The sequence below is a fragment of the Oculina patagonica genome, chromosome 11 (genome assembly GCF_052425735.1).
Source record: "Oculina patagonica isolate OP01 chromosome 11, crgOcupat, whole genome shotgun sequence".
Lineage (NCBI taxonomy): Eukaryota > Metazoa > Cnidaria > Anthozoa > Scleractinia > Oculinidae > Oculina > Oculina patagonica.
This window is the reverse complement of record NC_135768.1, coordinates 1,213,240-1,239,525: the sequence shown is the minus strand read 5'-3', so window position 1 is coordinate 1,239,525 and position 26,286 is coordinate 1,213,240. Positions and strand designations below refer to the sequence as shown.

Genomic DNA, 26,286 nt, shown 5'->3' with positions numbered 1-26,286 from the left:
GTCGTTTGGTAGCCTGGAGACAGAGCGCGGAGGCTGGGGAAAGTAAATACAATTTGTGGAATTTTGTTGGCCTTTGAAAAACGTGGCTAATTAACATGGTAATGCTGTTAAGCAAAACAGTTTCTCGACAGATTCTTCGCTGTAGTCATTATTTCGTAGACAAAGGACCCTTGAACGTGTTTTTCGTGGCAAAAAACATGCAAAAGTCCACAAATGACTTGTGAGGAAGGAATATTTGAAATATGGAAAGATTTGTTCCCATATGATCACCCCGATCGTATTTCTGTCGCATCAATCGTTTGCAAATTCTGCGACGATCCTAGGCGATCGAACCGATTGGAAGCGATCAGGGGGCCCTCATATGATCGTCCCGATCGCCCGGTATGAGCGAAGACCTACGAAAACCAATCGTTTTTAGCCCAAGATCCAACACAATGGCAGCCCGCAGCCTTAATGAAAGAGCAAAACTCGTGGCCTCCTATCTTTTCAGTTATTGCAGCTTTACGGCGAAGAAGGGAAAGAGAAGCTAGGATAGAACACGGTCAATCCAAGCGATCGTGATCGCCCCAATCACCACAGACGTTAGCGATCGTCTGTGTAATGTTCTCATATAATCACCCGATCGCAAGAAAACTTTTTGAATTAACAAAGGCGATATAGAAACGATCGGGGCGATTATATGAGAACCAGGCTTAAAAGACGACGAGGAAGATACGAAAAATACAGAATAATACCACACCAAACCACATGCAAAATACTTTACGTTTTGAACAACAGTTTTATTAGTAACACAATGAAGATGTTGAGTCACTGAAAAAGGCAAAGACAAAGCTTTTTTGAAAGGCCTACATTTTAACAAACAATGCAATAATAAATAATTGTATTTCGCAAAAAAAGACCATCATACAACAATCCTTTCACCAACCTTGACGGGGGTAACCGGGCAGCTATGCTAAAACGTTTCCATCAGGGGTAGGGAAAGGAGAGTTAGCGTACGAGTCTTTAACGTTGGACCCTGGCTACCAGTGGCTGCGCAATGACTGGACGTGTTATTTACTTGCGAAACCGATCGAGCTATGGAAAGGAAATAATGGACGGCTGCGCGCCGGATACGGCGCGAGAGACCACTGATATAACTAACAAGATCAAGCTGTTGGCACACTAGGCAACAAGTCGCTGCAACATGGAGCGGGGACAAGTTGCTACAACATCCTGCCCCGTGTGACATGGTGCATTTTGCGACAATCTTTGTCGCTGCGACAGAATTTTGTCACTGCGACTAGTCGCAGGAACAAAATGAGCGAAAGCAGCGTTGTCGCAGTGTGCGCACACTTCTGCGACAAGTCGCTTCGCCAATATATATATTAACCCATGAGAGAGCGTCATGTATTTTCGCCATTTTGAATTGGAAAACTAGTTTACATTCCCACTCTTCTAAATTCGCTTCGTGTGCACCGAACAAGCGCCTTGTTGCAGCGACTTGTTTTGAAGCAGTACACGCGGAGCGACTTGTCGCAGAGACCTGTCGCTGCGACTTGTCGCGTAGTGTGTCCCGAACGCTACTCTCCCAGACTTGCGCTCTGTTCTGACACTCGATCCAGTCGTTCGAAGCCCGCGCGCGTTTTGCAGTCTTATGTTCCAGCCTCCCAGTTTCCTTCAGGATGTACACAGACTTAAACATCTTTTGTAATATTAGAAACAAAGAAACTATTTTGGTCCAAGGCCTTTTCTAACCGTGTTCGAATTTTTGAAGCTATTTAATAATAAATTTAATTCCGTAAAGAATGAAAATATATTAGGATTCGCCATTGGTTTGAATTTAAACAGTAGTATTTCACTACCTTAAACACTCAAAGGAAACAACGCTGCTCGAAAAAAAGAGTCTGAGTAAGCTTGTCCGTGAAAAAATAAATTAATTCTTTTTAATGACATTACGGAAAGTTTCGATTTCAGATATCGACATACTCGTGAAAACTCAAAATTCGAGATTGGTAAAAGTGATATACCTTAAAACTATTATCAAACTTCAGCCGGAAAAGGCTTACATCCCGTGTTGTAGATAGTAGGATTCTACTGTATTATATTGATGCTTCCTATCAAAGTCCTTCCGTGTACAAAGGCCAACTGCACATGACTAACGTTCTCCTTAAGCATGACGCTTATAAATTCTAATCACTGATTGGTCGAGCAAAGTTTACGTTGATTTTCATTGGTCGTGGGCACGTGAACAACTAATGTGACGTATTATCACTTTCTACTGAGAGTTACCGCGTGATAGTTGTCTATAAAAGGTATATAACGTGCCCAATTTTGGCCAATGACGCTCAATATTTACATTAACGTAGATGGATTGGCTTCTAAAAGTGGCACATTGAATGGCAAGGTGCTATAATGGAATCCCGGTTTCTCGAACTAACTTTTGTTTCATATTTTTGGTTCAAAAAATCGGGATACCTCTATATAAAACTACTAGGCAGATATCAAATACAGTCGGGGGAACAAGTGTAAGTTGATGGCGACATCACTTCTCCCAGAAGTGACTGAGCCAGCGGTTTTCGTCCCAGAAGTTGCTAAGCAACATGACGTATTTACACGCGCGACGGCTCTCGGAGTTCTCGTGAGCGCTTACGCTAGTTTTTGATTGAATGAAAAAATTCGGAAATTTTTCGAGTGCTTCAACGGAGAATTGCCAAAACTGACACTTATTCCCCTGACTGAATACATTTACTATAAAAAACCTGATAACCCCTAAACTGTGTATCCTTTAGCCCTTTACATACAATGTACAAACAAGATTATATTACAAAACTTCATCTGTACAATAAAAAGGTTCTATCTACATTTTCAAATTTAGTACATCGTGCTACGTAACTATCACTTAACATTTAACTCAAGGTGGTCAATTTACGTTTGATTTGTTGTCATTGCATTTCTGCTAGCATTTCACGAGTGGCTTGTGAACAGAACCTTAGGTTGCAGATGGACTGAGGAAAAGAGTTGTAATGATTTGACAACGCAAGGATATAATCATTTCAGAGTATTTTCGGGGGCGAATAGGTGACTAGCTATAAACTTTTATATCGCAAATAATGATTTTACTTTCAAATCACTTGTTTTAGTTTTTAACTTAATTAGCAAGCTATCGAGCTTTATGACTTTAGCCTGTTACAGGGCTTCAGTAAAAAAAAAATTTTATTAAACTCTGTTTTTAATTTATATTAGACTTGCCACAAGTCGACCTCGCGAGTTTTCACAGTAAATATTACAGTAAATAAGCGAGCGAAGCGAGCCTTTTAGGCCGCGAAGCAGCCGTGCGAGCGACGAAGTCGCGAGATCGAGTGACGAAGTCGCGAGAGGTCGTCCTTCGTCCCGGCGCGCCATAATAAACAAGACGAAGGACTTTATTGAAAGTCTAAATTTATATCTAATGAATCTCTAAACAATAAAAAATAATAAATACTATAAAATACAATTAAAAAATTTTCATCTGTATAGCAAAACACTTGATGACTGATACCTCGGGAAATAAGTTAGTTTAGTTTTGTTTTCTCTCGAATCACGACATCTGCTTCCCGAGGGAGGTCCCGAGGGATCGGTCACCGAGTGTAAAATGTATTCTTTAATCATTATCTTCATATCACTTTTATAATCTATACTCCTTATCCTCATGGTTATTAGTACCATTTTTATCATTATTATTTTGTATTCTCTATCGTAATCAGTATCGTATATTATTACCATTATCATTATTAGTATATATTAATCTTTAATAGATTTACACGGTACGACTTTCTCGCATGCGACAAGCTTACGACAGGCCTACGACATGACTTAGGACCATTTACACACGAGCGCGTCTGTCGTAAGGATGTGGTAGGTTGATTTACACGACGTAGTTCGTGTTGTAGTTACGAGGTAAGCGTGTCGAAAAGCGATAATCGTAGGGCAAAATCTCACCGTCTTATTCGCACCTTATCATTATGTATTATCGTGATCATTATCGTTATCATTATCATCATTATTATTATCATTATCATTATTATTATCATTATCATTATTATCTACTTTTCTTAATATTATCATTATCGTTAGCATTATTATTAGTATTTAAGGCAAATAAAAAATTAACCAAGTTGGGAAATTGAAACGGATTAGGAGCAACGAACTTGAAAATATGGCGTGTAATAAAGAGTGATTTATACTAGTCATTACGTATGTGTGTCATTTGTCTGTAGGCCGAAACACACCAGCTTTGTTCCCAGGCTTTCTCGTGACGGGACGAACTACTGATGTCACATGCTGACATCAGAACAGACGCACTCGTTCCTTGGACCTTATTCGAGCTTTGCGCTTGCTTTCTAAAACCGAAAGCGCAGGCACTAGGCCGGGAAGTAAATAAACACAATTTACCTTAAGCCGACGGTGTTTTACCACGCCAAGAAAAAACCTTCCCTACCCCTCCCCTCTATATTTTGATTTTGATTGGCAGGTGTCAGCAGCCATCACATAATGCTACCTGTCCCTTTTTGTATTTTCTGCACGGACACAATCGCATGGTGGTTGGACTCGTTCCCGTGCAGCTGAACAAAAGGGCCTGGGTCTGAACAATACAGGCTTTAGGCTCCTCTCGGAAGCCTGGGGCGATCAGGGATGGTACTTCCTCGAGACGACTTGAGTTACATGGGAAACCATTCCTGTCACGCAAACAAAAACGTGAATGTCACACAATGCACGAACAAGGATAAAGGACATAAAGGACAATTTTGAGTGATGAGTAACGGAAAGTAAAGAGGGACACAGCAATAATCACATCACAATTCAACTCTAAAAATAACGAGTCCACGATATTATGTAATTGAGCTTTGAGCCGGCAGCACTTCAATTAAACAAGACAATAATATATGAAAAATGAAAGTACTATCAAACGCTGCTATGCCAAAAATGCATCGTTTTGGCTCACTACAATAGGCAACGTACACCACAAAAAGCTATTTTTTAAAGTCAACACTTCTTTCCCGAGACTCAGGCAAGTTGAATACTTACTGAATTAGTGAGGAACGAGAGTTGATGCTCTTGAAGAACTCTGGTTCGCACACCATACCTGAAAAAAAAAATGATAACAAAAAAAAACAAATCTTAGACTGTAGCAAAAACCGAAAAAGGGGGAAAGGGATGAAAACCAATTCAAAGAAAACGTGCAAATAACACAATCCCAACTCAGTTTTATCCTTGTTCAATTTGAGTCTATTGTGCAACATCACGGATACAACCCATTATTGTAGACGTGCTAGACTCCTCGTTAGATCAGCATGTTTTAAAGGTAATGTATAGTTGTCTGTCGTGGGAAAATGCACAGAACATACCTTTGGCGAGGCAGACTTCTTTACACGATTTCCCAGCTCCGCCTTTTACGGTTATCAAAGCTTTCAAAGGAGGCCAATGATTCTGAAAACAGAAATCCTACACAACAAGGAAAAAGAACGTCAAGTCATGCTAAACACATCAAAGAAAAGACGCGCACTGAATACATAATTGCGTGTGAAATTTTGTAACCTAGCAACAACCAATCAGGGATACGACACGGCTCTCTGTAGAGCTACGTCATCACTATGGAATTTATCGGGTTTGAACTCAGATAAACAACTGTTTTATTGTAATTAAAACAGGGCTTCAAAATATAAAAGCAAAGATATAAGAAAAATCAAGTTTTTACCTGATTCTGAATCAAAGCATTAACCCTTTCTAACATTCCTTCGTGAGTGAACTCAAACGGAAGATAAGGATCAACCTGAAATCAAAATAACAACAACAGGGGTAAGGAGAGTGGTGGAGAGAAATAATCATCTAGAAGGTTTTTTGTTGTTGTGCAAATTCGAAGAACTGCCAAACACACGTGCTTACCAGACGTTAGTCCAATTTCATTTTGATTATTGAGCTCTTAATGAGTTTGTCTGTTTTAATCATGAGCTCTTAATTCCATATTCCATATTCCAAATAAATAAATAAATAAATAAATAAATAAATAAATAAATATATAAAAATTAATGTAAAGAGCGGCAGTTTGAATTAACGACTTTTAACTCCATGTGTAACTTATTGCGTTTGAATGCAGGTATAAAATTTATAGTGACAATAGAAAGCAAGGGACCGCGGACGAAAATGCTGCTAGTGTACGTAGGAGCTGGCGACAGCTCTAATCAGCCAAAAATAAAAATACAGAGACAAGAACTGCAAGGCTAACACTACGTAGAAATGAAAAAACCTTAACGGGACAACGACATGATAGAGCCCAAACTGAAAGTCAAAAATGCAAACTCTGGACAGCTGTTTCGACCTGATTGGGTCTCTTCAGCAGAGTGTATGCCGCACAGAATAGAACAACCAGCGCAAAGACAGTTGTCTATCAAGTGCTCGTGGTAATGACAATCCGGATAGGCTCCAATTCAAACACCCGCCCATTGATCATAGCTGCGTGACTATTACTCAATAGGTCAAGAATTCGAAATATCATGTCGTTGTCCCGATAAGGAAAGTGAGAATAGACAGAACTATCCTTACACTGAAAACATGGACAAAACTATGTGAAAAACAACACTGCAAACATGGACAAAACCATGTGAAAACAGTGAAAATGTACAGCATATCGGATCTAAAAGATCTACGGTCCAGATAAAACTAAAAGTGACAATAGAAAGCAAGGGACCGCGGACGAAAATGCTGCTAGTGTACGTAGGAGCTGGCGACAGCTCTAATCAGCCAAAAATAAAAATAAAAACAGAGACAAGAACTGCAAGGCTGACACTACGTAGAAATGAAAAAACCTTAACATCAGGTCGAAACAGCTGTCCAGAGTTTGCATTTTTGACTTTCAGTTTGGGCTCTATCATGTCGTTGTCCCGTTAAGGTTTTTTCATTTCTACGTAGTGTCAGCCTTGCAGTTCTTGTCTCTGTATAAAATTTATGCATTAAACGATGATAATATGATTGTGTGTTAAATATGACAAACTGTTGTTTATTACATATAAATTTCTGGAAAAAATGTTCATAGGTTTTCAATTACAACTTCTGGAAGCTGCAGAGGTCTGCGTACATGTGGGGATTCTTTTTTCTGCCTGTATGTTGTTACCCAGTGAAAGATGTCAGAGACTTTTTCCAGACTGTACCTCTTTAAGCAAAATTTCCTTCATAACTTGTTCAACTGCACTTGAATTTTTTACATCAATGGTGTACACATGTGGTTGACCAATGAACTCCTCGCAATAAGGATGCTGTGAAGTCACCTAAAATCAAACAAATACAAATACTGTTTCACAAAATTTCTTTAAAACAAACGAAAAGTAGGATCCCACTAGACTGAGGGAAGCAACTGACTTGTCACGCCCGCTTTCAGTGTTATGTGCATAGCGACTTTCTATCACCATCCATCTTTCGGATGATAACAAACATGACGGATGGAAATCCGCCAATCACAGCCACTTGCATGGCTTTCTGAACTTATGGTCTCATTTGCATGAAACCAACAATGGTATGCATCAGTATTAATTGGCTCAATTTAAGTTATCACGTTGAAAGACGATGTCGAAAGATAGATGTAGAAATATAGCTATGCACATAACACTGAAACAACCCTCCAAGTTATGTTTTTTCCTCGTGGCCCTTTGGCCCCGACTGCTCAAATTTGGTCGCCAGTAAAAAAAAATTAACCTCTAAATTAAGCTCACACTTTCAATCCTTCTTTCAATTTTAGTCACCAGAATGGCGACTTCGGTTCCAATGTAGTCGCAAGCTCCAAAATTTTAGTCGCCAAGGCGACTAAAATGGTCTTAACTTGGAGGGTTGTGAAAGCGGGTGTAAATGTCTTCTTTTAAGCTATTAAACCGGGTGTAAAAGGAACTCCTGATCACATGTCAGTATACTGAAGCACATGTTCACTTACCAATCTAAGCGTAGGCTTGTCTTTGAAGAACGGTGTATTTAGTCTACTCTTTGGTGGAATAAACTGAGAAAAACAAACACAAACAAATTAATAGCTACTAGTGATAAAAAGGGAAGGCACAGTGGCCTCATGGTTAGCACGCTCAACTCCGAGTCGAACAGCCCGGACACTACGTTGTGTTCTTGGGCAAGACACTTTACTCTCACAGTGCCCCTCTTCACCCAGGTGTATAAATGGGGGGGCCGGTACTGCCGAATTTACTGTTAGGGGTAACCCTGTGGTGGACTTGCATCCCAGTAGCAATACTCCTAGTCACTTCATACTACGGAAACCAAGATAAGCTCTGGTTGTATGGGCCACTTGGCTCGGACACAGTGATAAAAGAAAACAGTTTAGTTCACCAAGTACCCTTGATGAACTAAGAAAAGTACAAAAAGCCATTGAAAACTTTTCCAAGGAAACAATAGACTTGACAGAAACAATGTTACAAAAAATCGGCCCTTACTTACTTTTGGATTAATAAAAAAGCATCCATTAGCAATTGCTTCCAAAGGAGCTGGCCCTTCATAAGGAAAACCAAGCCCCACAAAAACCTGCAACAGAAGCAAAACAGATGAATAACGTTTTATTTTAATGTTAGGGTTCGTACCCTTTTTCACAAACAATTTTCCCGGACTTTTCCAGGACTCAAATTGATTTTTCCAGGACTCCAAAATTCACATTAACCCTTTCAACCCTTTTCACTCCCAAGATCTCAATGTTATTTCTCCTTACTGTCTGTACATTTCTTATGTTAGTTCTGAGAATTCAGTTGTTACTTGAGTTTAACAGATTTCCAGGCGGTTGTCTTTTTCCAGGACTTTTATTGAATTTGAATCTTGAATTTTGGTTTTTAATTTCAAGGACTTCCAAAGACCTAAAATGTGCACAATAAAAGCGAAGTTCCCAATTTTTTTTGGTTTGGGGCTCCACTCGCACACACTTTTGGCACATGCGGGAGCTTGGCTTACATTGGACCCTGCCTGCCACTCCTCCCTCTCAAAAAGAAAACACACCAAACCAGAACGTTGCTTACCATAGATTCATTTAAAAGCTTCTGAACTTCAACTGGCGTAACAACGCCATGGTTTATTACAAAGCTTGGCAAATGTCTCGCCACTTCACTGGGACTCTGTGAAAGAAGAAAACAAAAAATTAATTGCACTATCTATTTAAGGAAATACTCCCAATTTAAACCAGAGTAGATCCTGTATTTAACATAGTCTCTTGCAGCCATGTACTCACCCCTCCCCCCACAGTAGCATGGACTTCTACATATCTGTTGATAACTTCTAGAAAAGTTTTATCTTGTAAGTCCTGAAAAAACAAAACAACAAAAACAAGACTCTTTAGAAGTATGAATACACTCTGATCCTCTCGCAGATGACACTGTCATCAGAGTTATATTATAAAAAAAAAAAAAAAAAAAAAAAATTTAAAAAAAAATACGGCCCATTCTTGCAACCGATTTTTGTCTTTTTCTTGCCTTCACAAGAAGCCAAACAGTGCAACTTTTGCAAAAAAAATCGCTTTTAATCGTGGCTATACTCGCTTTACTATCGTAGCATCACTCATAACATCCATTGAGGCTCTTAGTCATTTATCAGACAGAATGTTAAGTACCAGTACATGTTTACTCATTAACACTTAAGGCAGTACCTTCCACATGTTGTAATGTTTTCCGTACACAAGGGCCTTGGCCTTCCTTCTTGTTTTTTTAGCTGTGTTCATGTGTGGCTGGGCATTCACCACAAAACCAAGAAAGGTGTTGTCAGGGCTGTGAGCTGTTAAAACGAGAAACTAGTTATTTAACTTGTTTGATGTTCAAAGTACAATTTTCCCAGCTATTTTAGTTAAATTTTTAAATTATTAATTTATTAATTTAAATTAATTTAAGTTTTAATTTAATTGATTGAATTGATTACTTAAATAATACTTATTTCAATTTTTATTTTAAAATGTTATTACATATACATGTACTGTAGTACTTGAAATAAATGACGTGCATTTTACATTTCAGCACGTAAAGGTGGAGAGATAAGTGGGGTTCTTTTCTCACGTGATCACTGGAAGTCAAACAGGCCAGCCTAACAAAATGCAGTGCGCTCCATTAATGCCAACTTGTGTCATTGTTTGTTTTAATTACAAGCTTGCACATTAAAATTCAAACAATGTGCCACAGTTCTGATAAGGAACAGTGACATTAAACAAGAAAAAGCACTGATATGAACTTACGGAACATGGTCTGGAACTGTCGTAAGTTGAGGTTGTATCGTCCAAATGCTCCCATGGATCCACCACCAACTTTTTCTTTGTATAAATTAAAGTTGAATTGTGCCTCAGTACCAAATGAATCCACTACACGTATTTTGCACCTGAAAATAACAACACAAAGTATGATGGAAGTAATCCTTTTTCTTTTATATAATTATTAAAACAATTTGTGTGTCACAACTTCTCGATAACTCGAACCAAATGTTGTGCCCCTTCCGCTTTCCCCCCCCCCCCCCCCCCCCCATCCCACACACATACACACACTCCACTCTACACAAGAGGAGTATTGATTATTATTTCTTAATGGCAATGAGATTGAAATTGATAAAATAGTACTTAGAGACTTCCCAAAGACCGAGTTTTGTTTTAGTATTTTACAGAAACTTTCAATGAACAGTTGAAATTCTGCTTTGGTACATCTTCACATTTTGATATTATTTATTGTTTTGTTGCAAAATAAACTTACTAATTGCTGAAAAATAGTGAAAATGTAATAAGTGCCCAGCCTCGAATAAGCCAACGCCCTGACTGTCACGGTCCAAAAATTTAATAAGTGGGCACCCAGGGCGCTTATTCGAATAAGTACGGTACCTCTGATTTCTCAAACTTGCCAATTAATTTTCTCAAACCAATTTTCGTTTCCCTTGGAGGTTCAAAAAGTTGAGACTCCACTGTATGTAAGCGCATTGGACCCAGAATCAGCAAATTAAATACTAGGGGGTTCCCTGCGATGGACTACATCACATCCAGGAAGGGGGGCAGGAGAAATATTCTTAGATGATTCATGCTATGTACCCAGAGCACCTCCCTTATGGGCCACTAGGTTGAATGCAGACTTAACAGATATGTTTCAGCTTTTATCTGAGTAAACTAACCAGCAAGCACTCATTTACATGTAGGAATGCACTGATTCAAGTTCTGTACTTACATGAATTGTGGTTGAAGTGTACCAATCTTTGTGTTCAGCTGCTTGAGCCCAATGTAATCCACATACACAAGATCAATGTCATTCGGCAACTTCTGGGGACATAACTTCTTTGAAACTACATTTCCCAATGCCCTGTAAAAATATGTTAGTTGTATTAGCTAAAGATGGTTTTGGAAAAGGTCAAGAGGGCCTGGTTGTCATTTTTAGTACACAGTGCACGAAATATTTTGTGAGGGTTGAGTAGGCTAATTTCTGTTATTTGCCAGGCTAATTAACACGTGACATATGTGTGGTTTTTAACACTGCTTTTTTGCATTTTAATACTATTGTGTTTGTTAAGCAAAACTCAAACTTACAGATTAAAATCTGCACTATCCATTGAGTCTCTAAGTTAAAAGTAAAAATAATTATACACTTAATTCTTTATAGTGGTGTATTAGAGTTAGAGAAGAGTTTCAATCAATAAACTGGTCAACAATACTAATATTGACATCTGCAAAGCAGTGTACTGTGTCATGACAATTATGATGACACAATAAAAAGAAGTAAGTTATTTAAGATGGAGGTCTTCAGTAATCTTTCACAATCCTAAAAGCAATTTTGCCCTCAACAAACAAACATTAACTTAAAGTCCCTCTTCCTAAGCCAATCAAAAATCAGCTTTTACGTTGCCCTCGACTGTATAGTACTCACCTTTGTACAGCAGCTATATTTGCTGTTACAGTGATGTCATGTCCTAAGATGTAAAGGGACGTTATGACGTCACTCCACTGAACCAGCTCTCCTAATGGCCCTCCTTTACTTGCTTCCTCAGCAAAGTGCATGTGTTCTTCATTTGCTAACAGGCCAATGTGAATCAAAATCTGAAAAGCAAAATTGTACATTTGGCAAGTCAAACAAAATTCTTTGAACAATCATGCCCATTTTGAACTACCGGTATTTGTAGTAGCAATTTATAAGAAAATCTGAAGTTCTCGCAAAATGCTGTCAGGTGCTTTGTTTGCTAATTTATTTGTTTGTAGAGAAAAATGCCAAATTGAATACCCAGAGTGGATGACTACATGTAACTTGCCAACAGGCTTTTAGCCAGGATTTAAAAAGTGGGAGTCCAAATTTTTATTAGGCCTGACTTTGCCCCCATAGGAGGACCTGAGGAGCATGCAAGGTGTTTTTCTGCAGTTATGAGTGCAAAGGTATCCAAAGATTTCCAAATTGGCTCAAAAAATCTGTATACAGTGATTCATATTAATTTTCTTTGAAAAGTGGCCGTCCATAGGACTCCTGGACTCCCACCTGGCTAAAACCTGCTTCCAAATAGTCTTGGCCTTTCTTGACAAGCAGTGGAGAGAAAGAACAGTGCAAGCTTTAGATACATTTGTATCAAAAACTCTGAGCAAATTTGATTCACTTTATCCACTAATTACTGTAAGTCGGCATAAAATAATTTAAAAATACTCCAAATATATATTAAAATTAAGCAACTAAACAAATGGATGGGCAGACAGACAGACAACTGATTAACAAACGAACAAAAAAAAAAAATAAAAAAAAAATTCTCAAAAAAATAAACCATTTTGTTTTTCTTATATATTTACATACACTGTACCTTCTTTTGTGCTGTTTTTGTCAGATCTTTCTTTCTTTTCAGAGATGAAAATGCCTCTTGCCAGTGAGGCCACATCTGTGTGATACGTCTTTTTATCCAATGAAATTTTACTGGATTGTCATCCCTTAAGAGATTTAAAAGCCCTTCCACATTTGTTCTCGTTAAATCCTGCCAAAACCAAAAAAAATATTAGGCTTTATAAATCCCTCAATAAGCTCAAGGAACTAAAGCTACCATAGGGTCATAAGCTTTGAATGCAACTGGTTCTCTAGTGTAGCAGTTGCTATTGTTTTGGGGGCTCGGGGCATTGTTCCTGTTGTTTGTTCATTGTTATCTCAATGGCTAGTGAGCCATTCATGTGAGAGCTTGTGAGTGCTACTACATAACTCAACCTCCAGGGGTGTGAACCCGGGCAGGGGGGGGAGGGGGGGAGGGGGACTCCTACATGAAACGGACGGGGATGCTCGTCGGAAAATTAATTTTGACAAGAACCCCTAAAAGAGACCAATTTTGGTGTGGCTCAAGCTTTTCTTGAGCCCTAAAAGATACCAGAAAACTAAGAAAAGAATTTATATTTGACTGTATATTTCATCGTTTGTAACCCTAAACGAGACCATTACGGCTAAAAATATTGACGTTTTGCCAGGAAAACCCTAAGCGAGACCAAAAATCCGAAATTTACAACCCTAAGCAAGACGACAAGCATCCCTGTCACTTTCATATGCAAGTCCCCCCCTCCACCCCGCTGCTACATGACCCAACCTCCAGGGGGGTGACTAAGGGTTAAAAAAGTTTTTAGAACTCAGCTGACACAAGAGATATTTAGTTTTTTATGAAGAAACTTACAGCAGTTGAATGAGTTAATTTTGGTTCACCAACATCATTTGCTATCATTCTTCCAGGAAGCAAAGGACACCATCTCTCAACCTGACAATAACAAATGACAAGAAATTGAAATACATGTAGTGCTGGATTAAGATTTAATTTATTATTATTATTTATAGATCTAAAAACATAGGAATCCAAAGCCTTTCTGTATGTACCCTGAGCCTGTGGAACCTGTTTTCTCTTGGCCACGTGGTCACGGGAATCTGTTGATTGTTTTACTTAAAGAACAATCTTTTAAAAGAGTTTATTTATAATAAGAAATGTAATTTTACTATGATATTTTTAGACTTGTATTTGCTATTTTTTAATCCTAATTTTTAATAATTCGAGCTAGGGAGGGAGATTTTCAAGCCAAGTAGGGACGAAACGTTAAGCTCAAAGTTCTGGAATCTTTTTTTCAGATGTTTTTTTCAGATCCATGATGGGGGTTTTATACTCTACAGTAGGGTTGTATTGCTGACTGATTACTTAAGTATTTTTTCATTAACAACACACTTACCTCACTTAGATAAACAATGAAGGAACAGATTGATCCATTGACCCTGTGATCCCTTTCATAACATGCATCAGACCTCCAGAACTGCCTCATCCACTGTTTCAAAAAAAAAAATACAACAAACATGTGATCCTTATGGCAATGCTGAAGCCAATAAATAATCCTTACCGGACTTAAACTGTTCAGATTATACACTGTACATACATGACACTTGTCAAGAATCAAAATCTGCAATCTCTTATGGGTGTGCAAGTTTTTATGTCAATATTATTGTTTTTCACTGTTCAGAGTTTGACATCTCCACCAGCAAACAAGCCCAGTATCAACTGACCTCTCACAACATTCTACATCTAAACACTTTTTTCTAAAATCCTTTTGACCACCCCCCCCCCCTCCCCCATGTGCTTCATAAAGAAATGAAATAAATATTTTTTTCTAATACATCCATGTACAGTGTACATATACAGTGCTGGAAATAATTTTTCTTACTTAAAAGGACATGTGTCCTTTCAGATTTTTATTTTGAACGGAAATATTAGAAAATTGGTCGGACATTAATTCGCATTTTAAATCAACACATTAAATTTTCTAAGACACAGTCACGTAAGTTTTCGGACATCATGTCTGAACATATTCCAAAATTGCCCGGACATTTTAGCAAATTTGATCAGACAATGTCCGATGGCCGACAGTAATTTACAGCACTGATGTAGAGATTGAAGACATACACCAATTTTGCTGCCACAGTCGGGAAAGTCCTTGTTACTGGGGATTTCACAGTCGTCATTCACATGTCGGCCAGATTGTAAGGGGCAGAAATTCTCCACCTGCAAGAGCAATGAAATGCAAATTAACAACACTTAGTCTGCAGAAGGTGGCATCCTCCTTTAATTAAGGCAACAGGTAGCTGGTGTATTTGCTGAGAACTAAACTTAAAACAATCGGCTTACAAAAATATTTACAGAAATTTAAAAATTTTAACAAAATTATTTATTGAGATTTAAAAATCTAGAATTAGATCGAAAAAAGTCCATTCTGTTGACAGAGGCCCTTGTTCTGTGTCTTGGGTTTACATGATAAATTTTGGATTCTCCCAGAGTTTTTTCAAGCTCATTAGGCATACAATGCATGCACCATTTTCTATTCCTACCATGAAAGATCAATGACGTCCACAGTGTAAGGGATACTAAAGCAGCTATCTTGAGGATGTCGCACATTAAAAAATTTTGAACCAGATCAAACATTTTGTAAGTACCATGTATTATGTATCAGTGCAAAGACTAGAGGTTGTGGAGCATTTTGGAACATGGGGGGGGGGACTTTGACTGTTCCAAAAATACTTGGCAGGTTTTCATATTTGGAGCAACCTTTTTCCATTCTAGCAACCCTTTGTTTTCTGACCTTTCTGAGTAGTTTCTAGACCGAAGATTTCTGAAGATTCTCCGATTGTTGTTCGAAGGCCATACATTAAACATTTCTGATCGTTTTTTGAACTTTTCTGAAGATAAACGAAGTTTTCCGAAGACTTCCAATAATAAGTTTAGAAGATATTTTAACTGACTCACAAGAAGGAATATCTTGACAAACCAATTTTACGCTAAGCTCATCCCCCCAAATTTTTGTTTTTTTGGGGGGAGGGGGAGCTACAGCTCCCCCCTGCTCCCCTGCCCCCCTGCTCCACTTGTACTGCCTATGAAGACAAATTGTACCAAATGCAAAATTGAACTACAGCAACTCACCTCACTCAGATATTTCAAAAATGAGCACAGACTTCCATCCACTCCATGACTTGTGTACTTAATGTCTGATCTCCAGAATTGTTCCATCCACTATTAAAGAAACAATTTACACAGAGAATTAAAATAACTGATTACAGTTGCATCAATGATAATTTATTGTGTTGTTCATGAACTTGCTGGGAGGTGCGGTGGCCTAATGGTTAGTGGGCCAGACTCCGGATCGAGCGGTCTGGGTTCGAGGCCTGGCCGGGGTCATTGTGTTGTGTTCTTGGGCAAGACACTTATAGTGCCTCTCTCCACCCAGGTACCAGCGACATAATGCTGGGGGGGGTACCCTGCGATGGACTTGCATCCCATTCAGGGGGTAGTAGAAATATTCCTAGCTGCTTAATGCTACAGAAACCGGGATAGGCTCCAGCAGTATGGGCCACTTGGCTCGAGGCTTCCCCCCCCCTTTTCATGAACTTGCTAAATTTTGATCAGTCATTAAGATCTCCCACCTCTCTGGAAATTCCAATTACCAGTAAGTTTCCAGTGCTCGTGACTAACTTTTTAGCTCACTCGTCTGGTTTATTGGCTAGTGACATGTCAGATTTTACTAACCAAAAGCAATTTTTCACTAGTCAGGTACATTGATTTCTATCAAGAACTGTTGACTTTTCCGAGTTTTTCACTAGCCAAAGTGGCTAGTAGGAATGCTAAACCTGGTAGCCTAAACCTAGTCTTTGGTAGTCTTTGGCTAGTTGGCTATTGTTAGTCTCGAGCCCTGGTTTCATAATTTTTTTTAAGTTTTTGACCTTTCAGAACCCCCCACCCCCAGGAATTTTCAATCCCTTCTGTGGGAGCAGAATGGACATTTTCTGGAACCAGACACATTCATGATCTCCTTATTACTAATAACTGTTTTACAGAGGCAGCAGAGCGTTTTGGAGTGTGAGGGTGCTAAGACTGTCCCAAAAGTACTCGGCCAGTTTTCCTATTTAGAGCAACTTTTTGCTTTCTGAGCAGTTTCTAGACTGAAGATTTCCAAAGATTCCTTGATTGTTTTCCAAAGGTCATTTGAACATTTCCGATCTTTAAACAAACCTTCCCGAAGATAAACGAAGTGTCCTGAAGACTTCCAAGGAAGTTTCAAAGATGTTGAACTCACTCACGTGACGGAATAACCTGAAAAACCAATTTTATGTTGCATTCGCAATAATTTCTGCACCAAAACATGGGGAGCTTAGCCCCCCCCCAATTTTTTTTTTTTTTTTTTTTTGGGGGGGGGGCTACAGCCCCCCTGCACCCTCTGCTCTACTGCCTATGATGTAAATTAATAAATAAAATTAAAATACCTTGACTTTTTCACCACAGTGAGGAAAGGCAGGGTCTGACGGCACAAAACAATCCTCTGGTTTTTTTCTTGTAAGCTTAAAAATATTACCTGGGCACCATAGCTCAACCTAATGATTATTGACAATACAACAAATGAGCCAATGATAAGGGTGGATAGACATTTTAAGAAACTAATATGAATTACCTTATTCTTACTAATTTTCGCGGGTACTTAATTTCGCGAAAATTCGAGAGCCGAAATTTCGCGAGTATTAATTTTTGCGATTGCAAAAAAAAATTAGAGCAAAGTGTACTAAATTCCGCGATTTTGTCAGTGTTTTATGTACAAAAAATGTACAAAGGTCAAGCTCAATGTAACTACAAGGAGTCTGCAAACGGAAACTTTGGTGTCTGTACTAAAGAGGTTTTGGCCAATTTACAAGAGCGAAACAGTAATCAGAGGAAGAGTGCTTGTCAAAAACAAGACGGAAAGTTATTTAAAAAGGTAGATAGTTGCAGTTCCAAACATTTAAAAATTTTGTTCTTTTGATATATAATATGGTATTAATTTTCGCGTGTTTAAATTTTGTGCAATGTTTTCTTCGCGCGTACTAAATTTCACGATTATTTTGAAATCGCGAAAATAAGTACTCGCGAAAATTAGTATGAATAGTTAATGTTTTATAGCATACATCAAGTCCAATGTACCTCACTCAAATAGACAAGAATCGAACACAAACTTCCATTGACGCCATGTTCAGCATATTTCTTGTCTGACTTCCAATGTTCTTTCATCCACTACACGGAAATAAAGTAAACATATGAAACAACTAAATTATAATTTAATATATGTATCACATGTACAATATTATTAATGATGCAATTTAGCATCCTCTTTCCAGTAAGTCTCTCCCCTCTCCCATCAATTTAATACCCCCCACCCCCACCCCCTCCACTTAAAGGTATTCTTGTAATAAGAGTAATAAGCAGGGACTGCAAAAAACATTGTCCATTTCATGACATAACCGCCAACCTTTCATTCTTCAAAAGTGACACATAACCAGAAAAACCCATTAACATGTAAAAAGTAAAACTATGCACAAAATTCATCAAGCTTCAGGGATGGACACAAATGGTAGTAGTGGCATAAAACACAGTTCACAAAACAAATAGAGGATATTACATGGTTGCGCAGAGATATGAAATTTATCTTCGAGTGTTCAAATCAATATCTCACGAGTGAGTCGAGCGAACAAGTGGGATATCGATTTGAACACGAGAAGATAAATTTCATATCTCCAAGCAACCATGTAATATTCTGTTTATTATATAAACCTACTAATAACGATGTTTTTGACGATTTTCCGAAGATTGCCGACCATTTTCCGAAGATTTCCGAAGATTTGCAAAATGTCGTACGAATGTTTCCGAACATTTTCCGAAAATTTCCGAAGATATCCGAAGATTGCCGAGTAAGATTCGAAGATGTTTCGACTTAATATCGATTTACTTTGGCTCATTCAGCATTGACACAGGGCAAACTTGTCAGAAATGTTTAGAAATCGATATCTTCACATGTGAAAATAACATGTTATTTTCACGGGTGAAGATATGATTTTTTCCCGCGAAAGATTTCCTGGTATTTCACTGATGTTTATATAATAACACTGGTTATTTCATGCCCTGTTTGTGGATACTACATATCTTATGCACAACCATTTTACAAAATGCTGAAGAAAGGCCCAGCAGGTAATTAAAAAAGTAAATTATTTAATGAATATACAACTTGCATTCAATTCCTAACCTCTACTCTTTTGTTGCATTCAGGATACGCTGGGTTGTCAGGAATATAACAGAGTTCCTCCTCTGTAATTCAAGAACAATATTATTTATTAGCAAAAATTTACAATGGTCTGTTTTCACTGACTGCACTGACCAACTCACTCCTTCGCCAACTCACAGACTAACCAGCCTAACTAGCCTCTGTAATTTAAACACAATATAATATTAGCAAAAATTTATGATGGTCTGTTTTCACTGACTACACTGCATAACTCACTCCTTTCACCATCTCACAGAGTATCCAGCCTTCTGACTGAATTTAATAATGCTGGCTGTCTGACAAATGCTGACTGCAGCCCTGCGGACTGGCACTCTGGATAGCCGCAATAGTGCTCCAGTTAACCTGAATAACACTCCAGTTAGCCTGTTTACAATATAATTAGCTCTCGATGATGGTAATAGTACTTTTAGTTTCCAGTCTGCAGTCTGCAGTCTGCAGTCTGCAAATGTCATACATTGCTAACTGACCAACCAATAAATTTATGTATAAAAGATAAAATGAGCCTTTTTTGAAAACTGAAGTGTGGAAGACGCTGTGATCTATTGATCTTGAAATGCATTGTGGACTCCAGATTAAACAACCAGGGTTAAAGTACTGGCTGGGACCATTATGTTGCGTTCTAAGGCAAGACACTTATAACTTTTCACTGTGCCTCTCGATCTCCGCCCAAGGAAATGGGTATTGGCAATCTGTTCAGAAATATCTGACAAAATGCTGGAGGCTATATGGACTAGCCTCTCATCCAGCCCCTGTTGTTCAGAGGGTGGATAACTAAAGGCTATCCACCGGAAAAATCACTATCCATTTGGTAAGTGTTGACAAAACGTACTAAGCTATCCACTAGATAGCGATTTATCGGGTGAATAGTGCCATCCATCGTTTGAACAGATGGACCAGGGCCACAAAGAGAAGCAAGAAAGTTCTCCCATTTACTTTATGCTACAGAAACTGGGATATACTCTGGCAAAATTATGTGGGCCAATAGGTTTGATCACTACAACTTTACATTATCTCCTTACCTACTGGCCTGGTGAGATTGACAATTGTCTTGTTTAGAGACTTTATAGCATTACTTAGATGATTAAATTCCATAGTACTGTTCACTATCACATTTTCAACTTGATTCTCGAGATTCTTAATTCTTGCCAGCATATTTTGTAAAAGAATCGCTGTGGCTTTCTTCATCTCACGTACATCTCCTGCGGAAAGAAAACAATTGTTAGCAGAACAGTAAGTGAGTTACGCCATGGTCTAATGGTTATATCACTTCCGGAACCAAAGCTCTGCATTTGAGCATGTTTTTATATGCCTTATTATTCTGGCTCTGCGAACAGGAAAGATGACGTAAACATGAACTTGGTCAATATCCCCCCCATATTGACCTCACACTTGGTCAATACCCCATTTTTTCTTGCATAGATGCCATTAGCCTAAAAATATCCAATTCTTTGGGTTTCCAAATAATTGACACATAAAAACTTATCCAAACTCCCCACAAATGGTTCAACAAAGTAACACTTACCTCATAACAACATTCTAGAATAATAATTATTGCTGGAGTGAAAACTGAACTGAAAATAGACTTGTTCAATGAGAGCAAGTTTTTAAATATTTAAATCTGACACGACTTTAATTTGGAGTAAACCATGCATCTGCATTCAGTATTGTATTCAAAACAAAGGCCTGCAGCGAGGGAAAAAAAAACATGTGAAACCCTGTTGTGATGGATACAAATTCTACATAAAAACATCTTTCACTTCCTCACAATAAAATGTCGGTACACTAGACAATAAAATGTCGGTAATTGAACGGATGTATGAATTCAATATCAATAATTATTTTTGTTTCTCAGATTGTGTCCTATTAAAGTTTTTATAAGCTTGCGTGTGCTACTCCAAACCAGTAAAATGCTCAAATGTACATATGTGGATGTGTTAAGACAAATCTTTTAGGGAAAGAAAACTGAAAAACGCGACACATATAAAACAAAACAATAACACTGTGACATTCTTAAGACTTCCTAAGCCCAAAATAAAAAGGACTTTTCAAGAATTTTTACATATTGGGCGCTCAAACCCACTAAAAGCGAGCAGGAAGTTCGGTGTCATTATTTCAACACTCACGCACCGTTGTCAGAATCTCCAAGTTCTGTAGCGCCAGCGCGCAATCCCTTCTCCTTGGCCACCGCATCAATGTACTCCTTCGATAACTCAATGATCTTTTGCTTTAAGTATTCAGATTGCGATTGTCTGTCGTTGAGCTGTATTTGTATTAAATACATTCCCCAAACCAAGCTAAGAATTATCAAAATAATGCCGAGTCGATGCGACGTAAGGCGAAACTTCCACCACCTGCCTCGCTTGAAAGTTCGATCGCCCGTCATGTCTGTAATATAATAAAAACTTTCGTTCGTTCGTTCTTCCGCCCTTATAAAGGGCTGACAACAAAGTACACTACATGAGATCGTCGCTGTTTAAGTCCAATACATGATTAACGTGATCACCTCAGCTCGCTGCTAAAGCGTTGACTGCATTTACTGGAGCAGAAATGCAAAATTGCTAATATTAAACAGCAGCTCGAGTTTGATTGACAGTTGTCATGACTACTGCTGGACCCTCTGAACATCTGCTTGTCAGTTTACCGCCTTTTTCACCCAAAATTAGCTTTATTATTTTCATTCTTTTTAAAAGTTTGAACATAAAAGCAACGACAAACTAAAATATATTGGCAGTAAAGCTACAATGAAGCTCAAGGGTAAAGCAACTCGAGATTTTGTTGCCTGTTGCCGTGGTTGCTGTTGTAGTACTCAAAGCCATCTATCAGATCTGTCTACCTGTTCGCACGTTCGAGCACGTTTGCGTTAATGATTTTTATAATTTGCAAATTCACATCATTCAACTTATTAACCTGTTTAATTACAAAATAACTTGTCTAAAAGTTATATCGATTTATATCACATTTATCTCTCGAGAACCTGTATATTCATCATAAACTGATAAACATGGGCATCGAAAATATAGATAAGCCTTTTAATAATTTTCTACATACGTGGGTATATGTTGACTATATGACTATAGCAATTAAGAGAGTCGATTTTGAAAGCAAAGTAAAAGCAAAGGCATCGGATCCTAATGGAAGAAATAATCAGCCTTAAAATTCTAAAAAAACGAAAAAGAGCCTGTTTAATCAGCCTTTTTTGTTGAAGACCCTCCAATATTCAACGAAACTGTTTTCGGTTAAAAAAACCCTGTCACATTTATAAATTGAACGTGATGTTTTTTGTGCAAAGATGTCAAGTCGTTCACGAGACATTTCTGTGAAAAACGTCAAATTTACATATGTTTTAGTGTTTAGTGATATAAATTAGCGGCAAGAGCTGCCACGTACTCAAACATAGAATCGGTAGACTAAGAAAAAAGATGAAACGGGGCTTCTCAGTCATACAGTCCGACCTCTATTAAGCGGCCACCCATTAAGCGGCCACTTACCAAAGTCCCGATTTATTTGTTACTAAACTGCTGTATTTGATAACTCTATTCAACGCCCACCTCTGCCAACGCATACGGTTAACGGTTAAGCGGCCGCGGCCACCTTTTTGCGGTCGCATGCAAGTGTATTATTTATATGGCATGTATGGTTTTAGTACCTCCATTAAGCGGCCAGCAAATTATCTTTCCAAGCGAAATGGTGACAGAAGATATATATCGTCCGTGAAATATCATAAGCTAAATTTTTTCACATACTAACTGTTGATGCAAAAAGGCCTAAGAAACTTGTCAACGATGTTTTGCATATTTTTCTGAACATTATAAACCCGAAGAAATACTGTACATGTTCATTTCAACTACGTGCCCTCTGTGTTAGAGCTAGAACTATATATGCATGGGCTGGAAATACACTTAATGTTTTGTTACAATGAATTTTGGATTTATCTTCATATATGTTCACTTTTAAATTTAAGCATTTTGCTATATAGAGTACATAAAATTATGTTTACTGCAATTACACTGCAATTTATATTGTACCTTAATTAAACGGCCAACCTCTATTAAGCGGCCACTTTCCTAACTCCCGAGGGTCGGACTGTATTACTGGAAACTGCAAACCGCAATTAATTTAATTAGTCCCTTGAGCGTCTTGCTCAATTCACGAATTTGGAAGTGGCGTTTGTGTTTATAGTGAGTGAACCAGGGGCGTATCTAGCCTATAGGTCCGTAGGCCCGGGCCTACAAACTTTTTAGCCCACTCCTTTTCTTAAAATGTGCTGTCAAAAGATAAATTGTCAGGCTGAAGCACTTTCAAGATGAAATAGAAAGAAATATGCATTATAAATATCGCAACAACCCTTTCTCGATTGATCAAGTCTCTTGCAAGTATAAAACCTTGGCCGCGTGACACTTGTGCTTTAAAGCATAAAAGATAAAATAAAGTTCTCGTGTTCGAGTATAAAAGTGCCAATTTAACAAAATAGCATTCCAGACGTTTCGGGCTTTTTTAATCGCGCGACGTCTTATTTCACACCACCGACAGTAGCCATTTGTTCAATCCCTTACTTATACTAGTTTCTATTGTTTTTATAATGTATTTTAATTATTGTCATGCGCTTTTAACATGAGCCTCTGGCTCGGATATAGAGGGCAACCTCATTTCAGGGTCGTAACCAGGTATATGGGATCAGGGATCACAGCCTTGGGATCGGGATCACAGCCCCGGGATCGGGATCATGGACCCGGGATCCCGGATCACAAGTCATGGGATCCGGATCGGCCAATCAGATGGGATCAGAATGGAATCAGGGATCAAATGTTGCCGCATTTTGGGGATCAGGGATCAAAATTTAGAGCTAAAATGTGGGATCAGCGATGAAAAAATATACCTGGTTACGACCCTGTCATTTCGCGCCATGAAATTAATAAATTGATATAATTGATATAGCGGATTAGTGGAAAATGCAGGGGCGGTGTGTCCCCAGCGGATTAGTGAAAAATGCGGGGCCGGGGTGCCGGGGTCTGTGGAAAACACGGTGTGTTGAAATCACGGGATGTGGAAAACACGGGGTGTGGAAAACGCGGGGTGTGAAAAACACGGGGTCCGGGGTCTGAAAATAAAACGAAGGTAAAAAAAAATTTTCTGGCTAAAAAGACAAGTTTGTTTGAATTATTTTGAGTGTCAATAAAGTATTAATTAAAAAAAAGAAAAAAAGAAGAAGACAAGTTTAGTAATTTATTATTTCGTTTTATTTTTTAAGAGAAAAACCGCTACAGAAAGGGGCGGTGTGCGGGAGAAAAAGGTACAGAAGCGCGAGTTAAGGTGGATTTCCAAAATTGAGTTTTTGTTAAAAATATCAGCCCTTTAATTTTTTCCCACTTGCCGTTTACACAGTCAAAAAATTGTGAAACTAGAAAAATAGTTTCACTTATGCATTTACCGTAAAATTCATTTGCCTATCAGATTCCTCTGCATTTCTATTGCAAAAAGATGAATATGCATACCAGTATACAGAGGAACCAACGCCTGGGGAATAAAAATTTGTCCCGTGTAACCGCACTTGAAAAACACTACCTGTTATGTAAATAAGTAATATGGAATCATACGCCAATGTGGGAATTTTGCAATAACGTATTATTAATGCTTTGCTGCACGTGAGAAATTTGCACGTATGATTATAATTCACAATTTATAGTTAGGCCACTCTATTCATTTATGCACACCTCAGCCCACTTGCGATTTTAAATTTCGCAACCGTCTTTCAGTTTGCTTCAACTAAAACCGTTGGACAAAGTTAGATCTACTTCGTGTTACGTTTACCGATGTTCCGCCAACTTTAAGTTAACGAGTCCGCTTTTAAAGGATACACGGCGAGTTTTGCTGACTTTGAGCAAAAACTCCGCTTTCAGGAACAAGCTTCTTAAAAGTTGTTCACTACCATGAAACCAAAACTTTGCTTGGCAGGTAAGCAAACGTTCATTTGACGGCGTAATTTGCACATGTGGCCTTAAAAATCGCCAGCATTTCAGCTTCTGAACTGAATAATTCCTAAGTGTTAGCCGTTAGCCGACAAACTTTGGTGGACGAAACACATTTTTATTTCAGAAGATCTTTGGAGACTCTTTGGATACCGTGAGCCACCAAGTTCAAGTATGTGGCCACAGACAAGACAGGAAAGGCAATGAAACACTGTATGCCTGCTTTATAGAGGTAACTTAAGAGCTGAATTTAGAACTCTTGAAGTTTTATTTGAGACTTAAAAGCAAGACTATTTCTGAACATTTTTACTGTCACTTTAAAAGCTAATGACGGCGCGAACACTCTCTTAATATTCTTAACATACTCTTTCACTTTTCTTTGCATTTCAGTACGTAGAAACTGAAACCGTTGTTTTTCACTTCAGTAATTAATGGAGTCTCAGAATCTTCAGGTTTTCGGCTACTGAACTTCACCATTCCTAAAAAGTAGTCAACAATTTTAATGGACAATAGATATTTCTCTTGTTTTCAGTTCAGAAGATCTTTGGATACAGTCACCAAGTTCAAGTACATGTGGCCACAGACAAGATAGGAAATGCAATGAAAAACTGAATACCCGCCTTATAGAGGTAACTTAGAAGCAAGACTATTTCTGAACATTTTTACTATCACTTAAAAAGCTAATGACCGCGAAACACTTACATTTTAATATACTCTGTCTCTCTGTTCTTTGTATTTAAACTGCAACCGTACATGCATGTGTTGTCTTTCTACTTGTATGATAATAGCCTGTGAACAGGAGTCAAGATAATTCCAAAACGACGTAGTGTTATTTCGCTTTTTCCTACATAGTCAATTGTATTTTGAATTGTTCTCATATTAGAATTCAACACAATAATTCGGTAAAGCTAATCTCAGAATTGTAATCAGTAATTTAAAGCCCCCGCGAAAACCCAATCTTTCTACCCTTCAGGGCGTCATTTACTCGTGCGGTTCTCAGAGTCGTCAGCATTTCAGTTACTAAACAGCACCATTCCTAAGTGGTAGCCGTCAGACTTTGATGGATAATGCACATTTCTAATTTTTTATTATTTTTAGGAGAACTTTTGAAGACTCTTTGGATACAGCCACCGAGTTCAAGTATGTGGCTACAGACAAGACAAGCAAGGCAATGAAAAACTGAAAGCCGGATTATATAGGTAACTTAAACCTTATTAGGGGCCATGAATGGTCCCTCAAAATGTCGCAATGCTC

At 38.3% G+C, this 26,286-nt stretch overlaps 1 protein-coding gene across 1 annotated transcript; it reads right to left on the bottom strand.

Annotated features, from left to right (window-relative positions):
- Positions 1-758: 758 nt before the first annotated feature.
- LOC144631001 (alpha-1,6-mannosylglycoprotein 6-beta-N-acetylglucosaminyltransferase A-like) lies at positions 759-21,659 on the bottom strand. Its single transcript, XM_078489364.1, has 23 exons — positions 21,194-21,659; positions 20,086-20,265; positions 19,028-19,089; positions 17,932-18,021; positions 17,244-17,351; positions 15,907-15,996; positions 14,896-14,994; positions 14,171-14,263; positions 13,630-13,710; positions 12,784-12,951; positions 11,871-12,040; positions 11,178-11,309; positions 10,211-10,350; positions 9,635-9,759; positions 9,221-9,292; positions 9,012-9,107; positions 8,446-8,529; positions 7,937-7,999; positions 7,164-7,280; positions 5,714-5,788; positions 5,364-5,460; positions 5,044-5,101; positions 759-4,694 (listed from the first exon to the last, which is right to left on the bottom strand). The coding sequence occupies exons 1-23, from the start codon at positions 21,447-21,449 to the stop codon at positions 4,493-4,495; spliced, it is 2,658 nt and encodes an 885-aa protein (XP_078345490.1). The 5' UTR covers positions 21,450-21,659; the 3' UTR covers positions 759-4,492.
- Between the last annotated feature and the right edge of the window lie 4,627 nt (positions 21,660-26,286).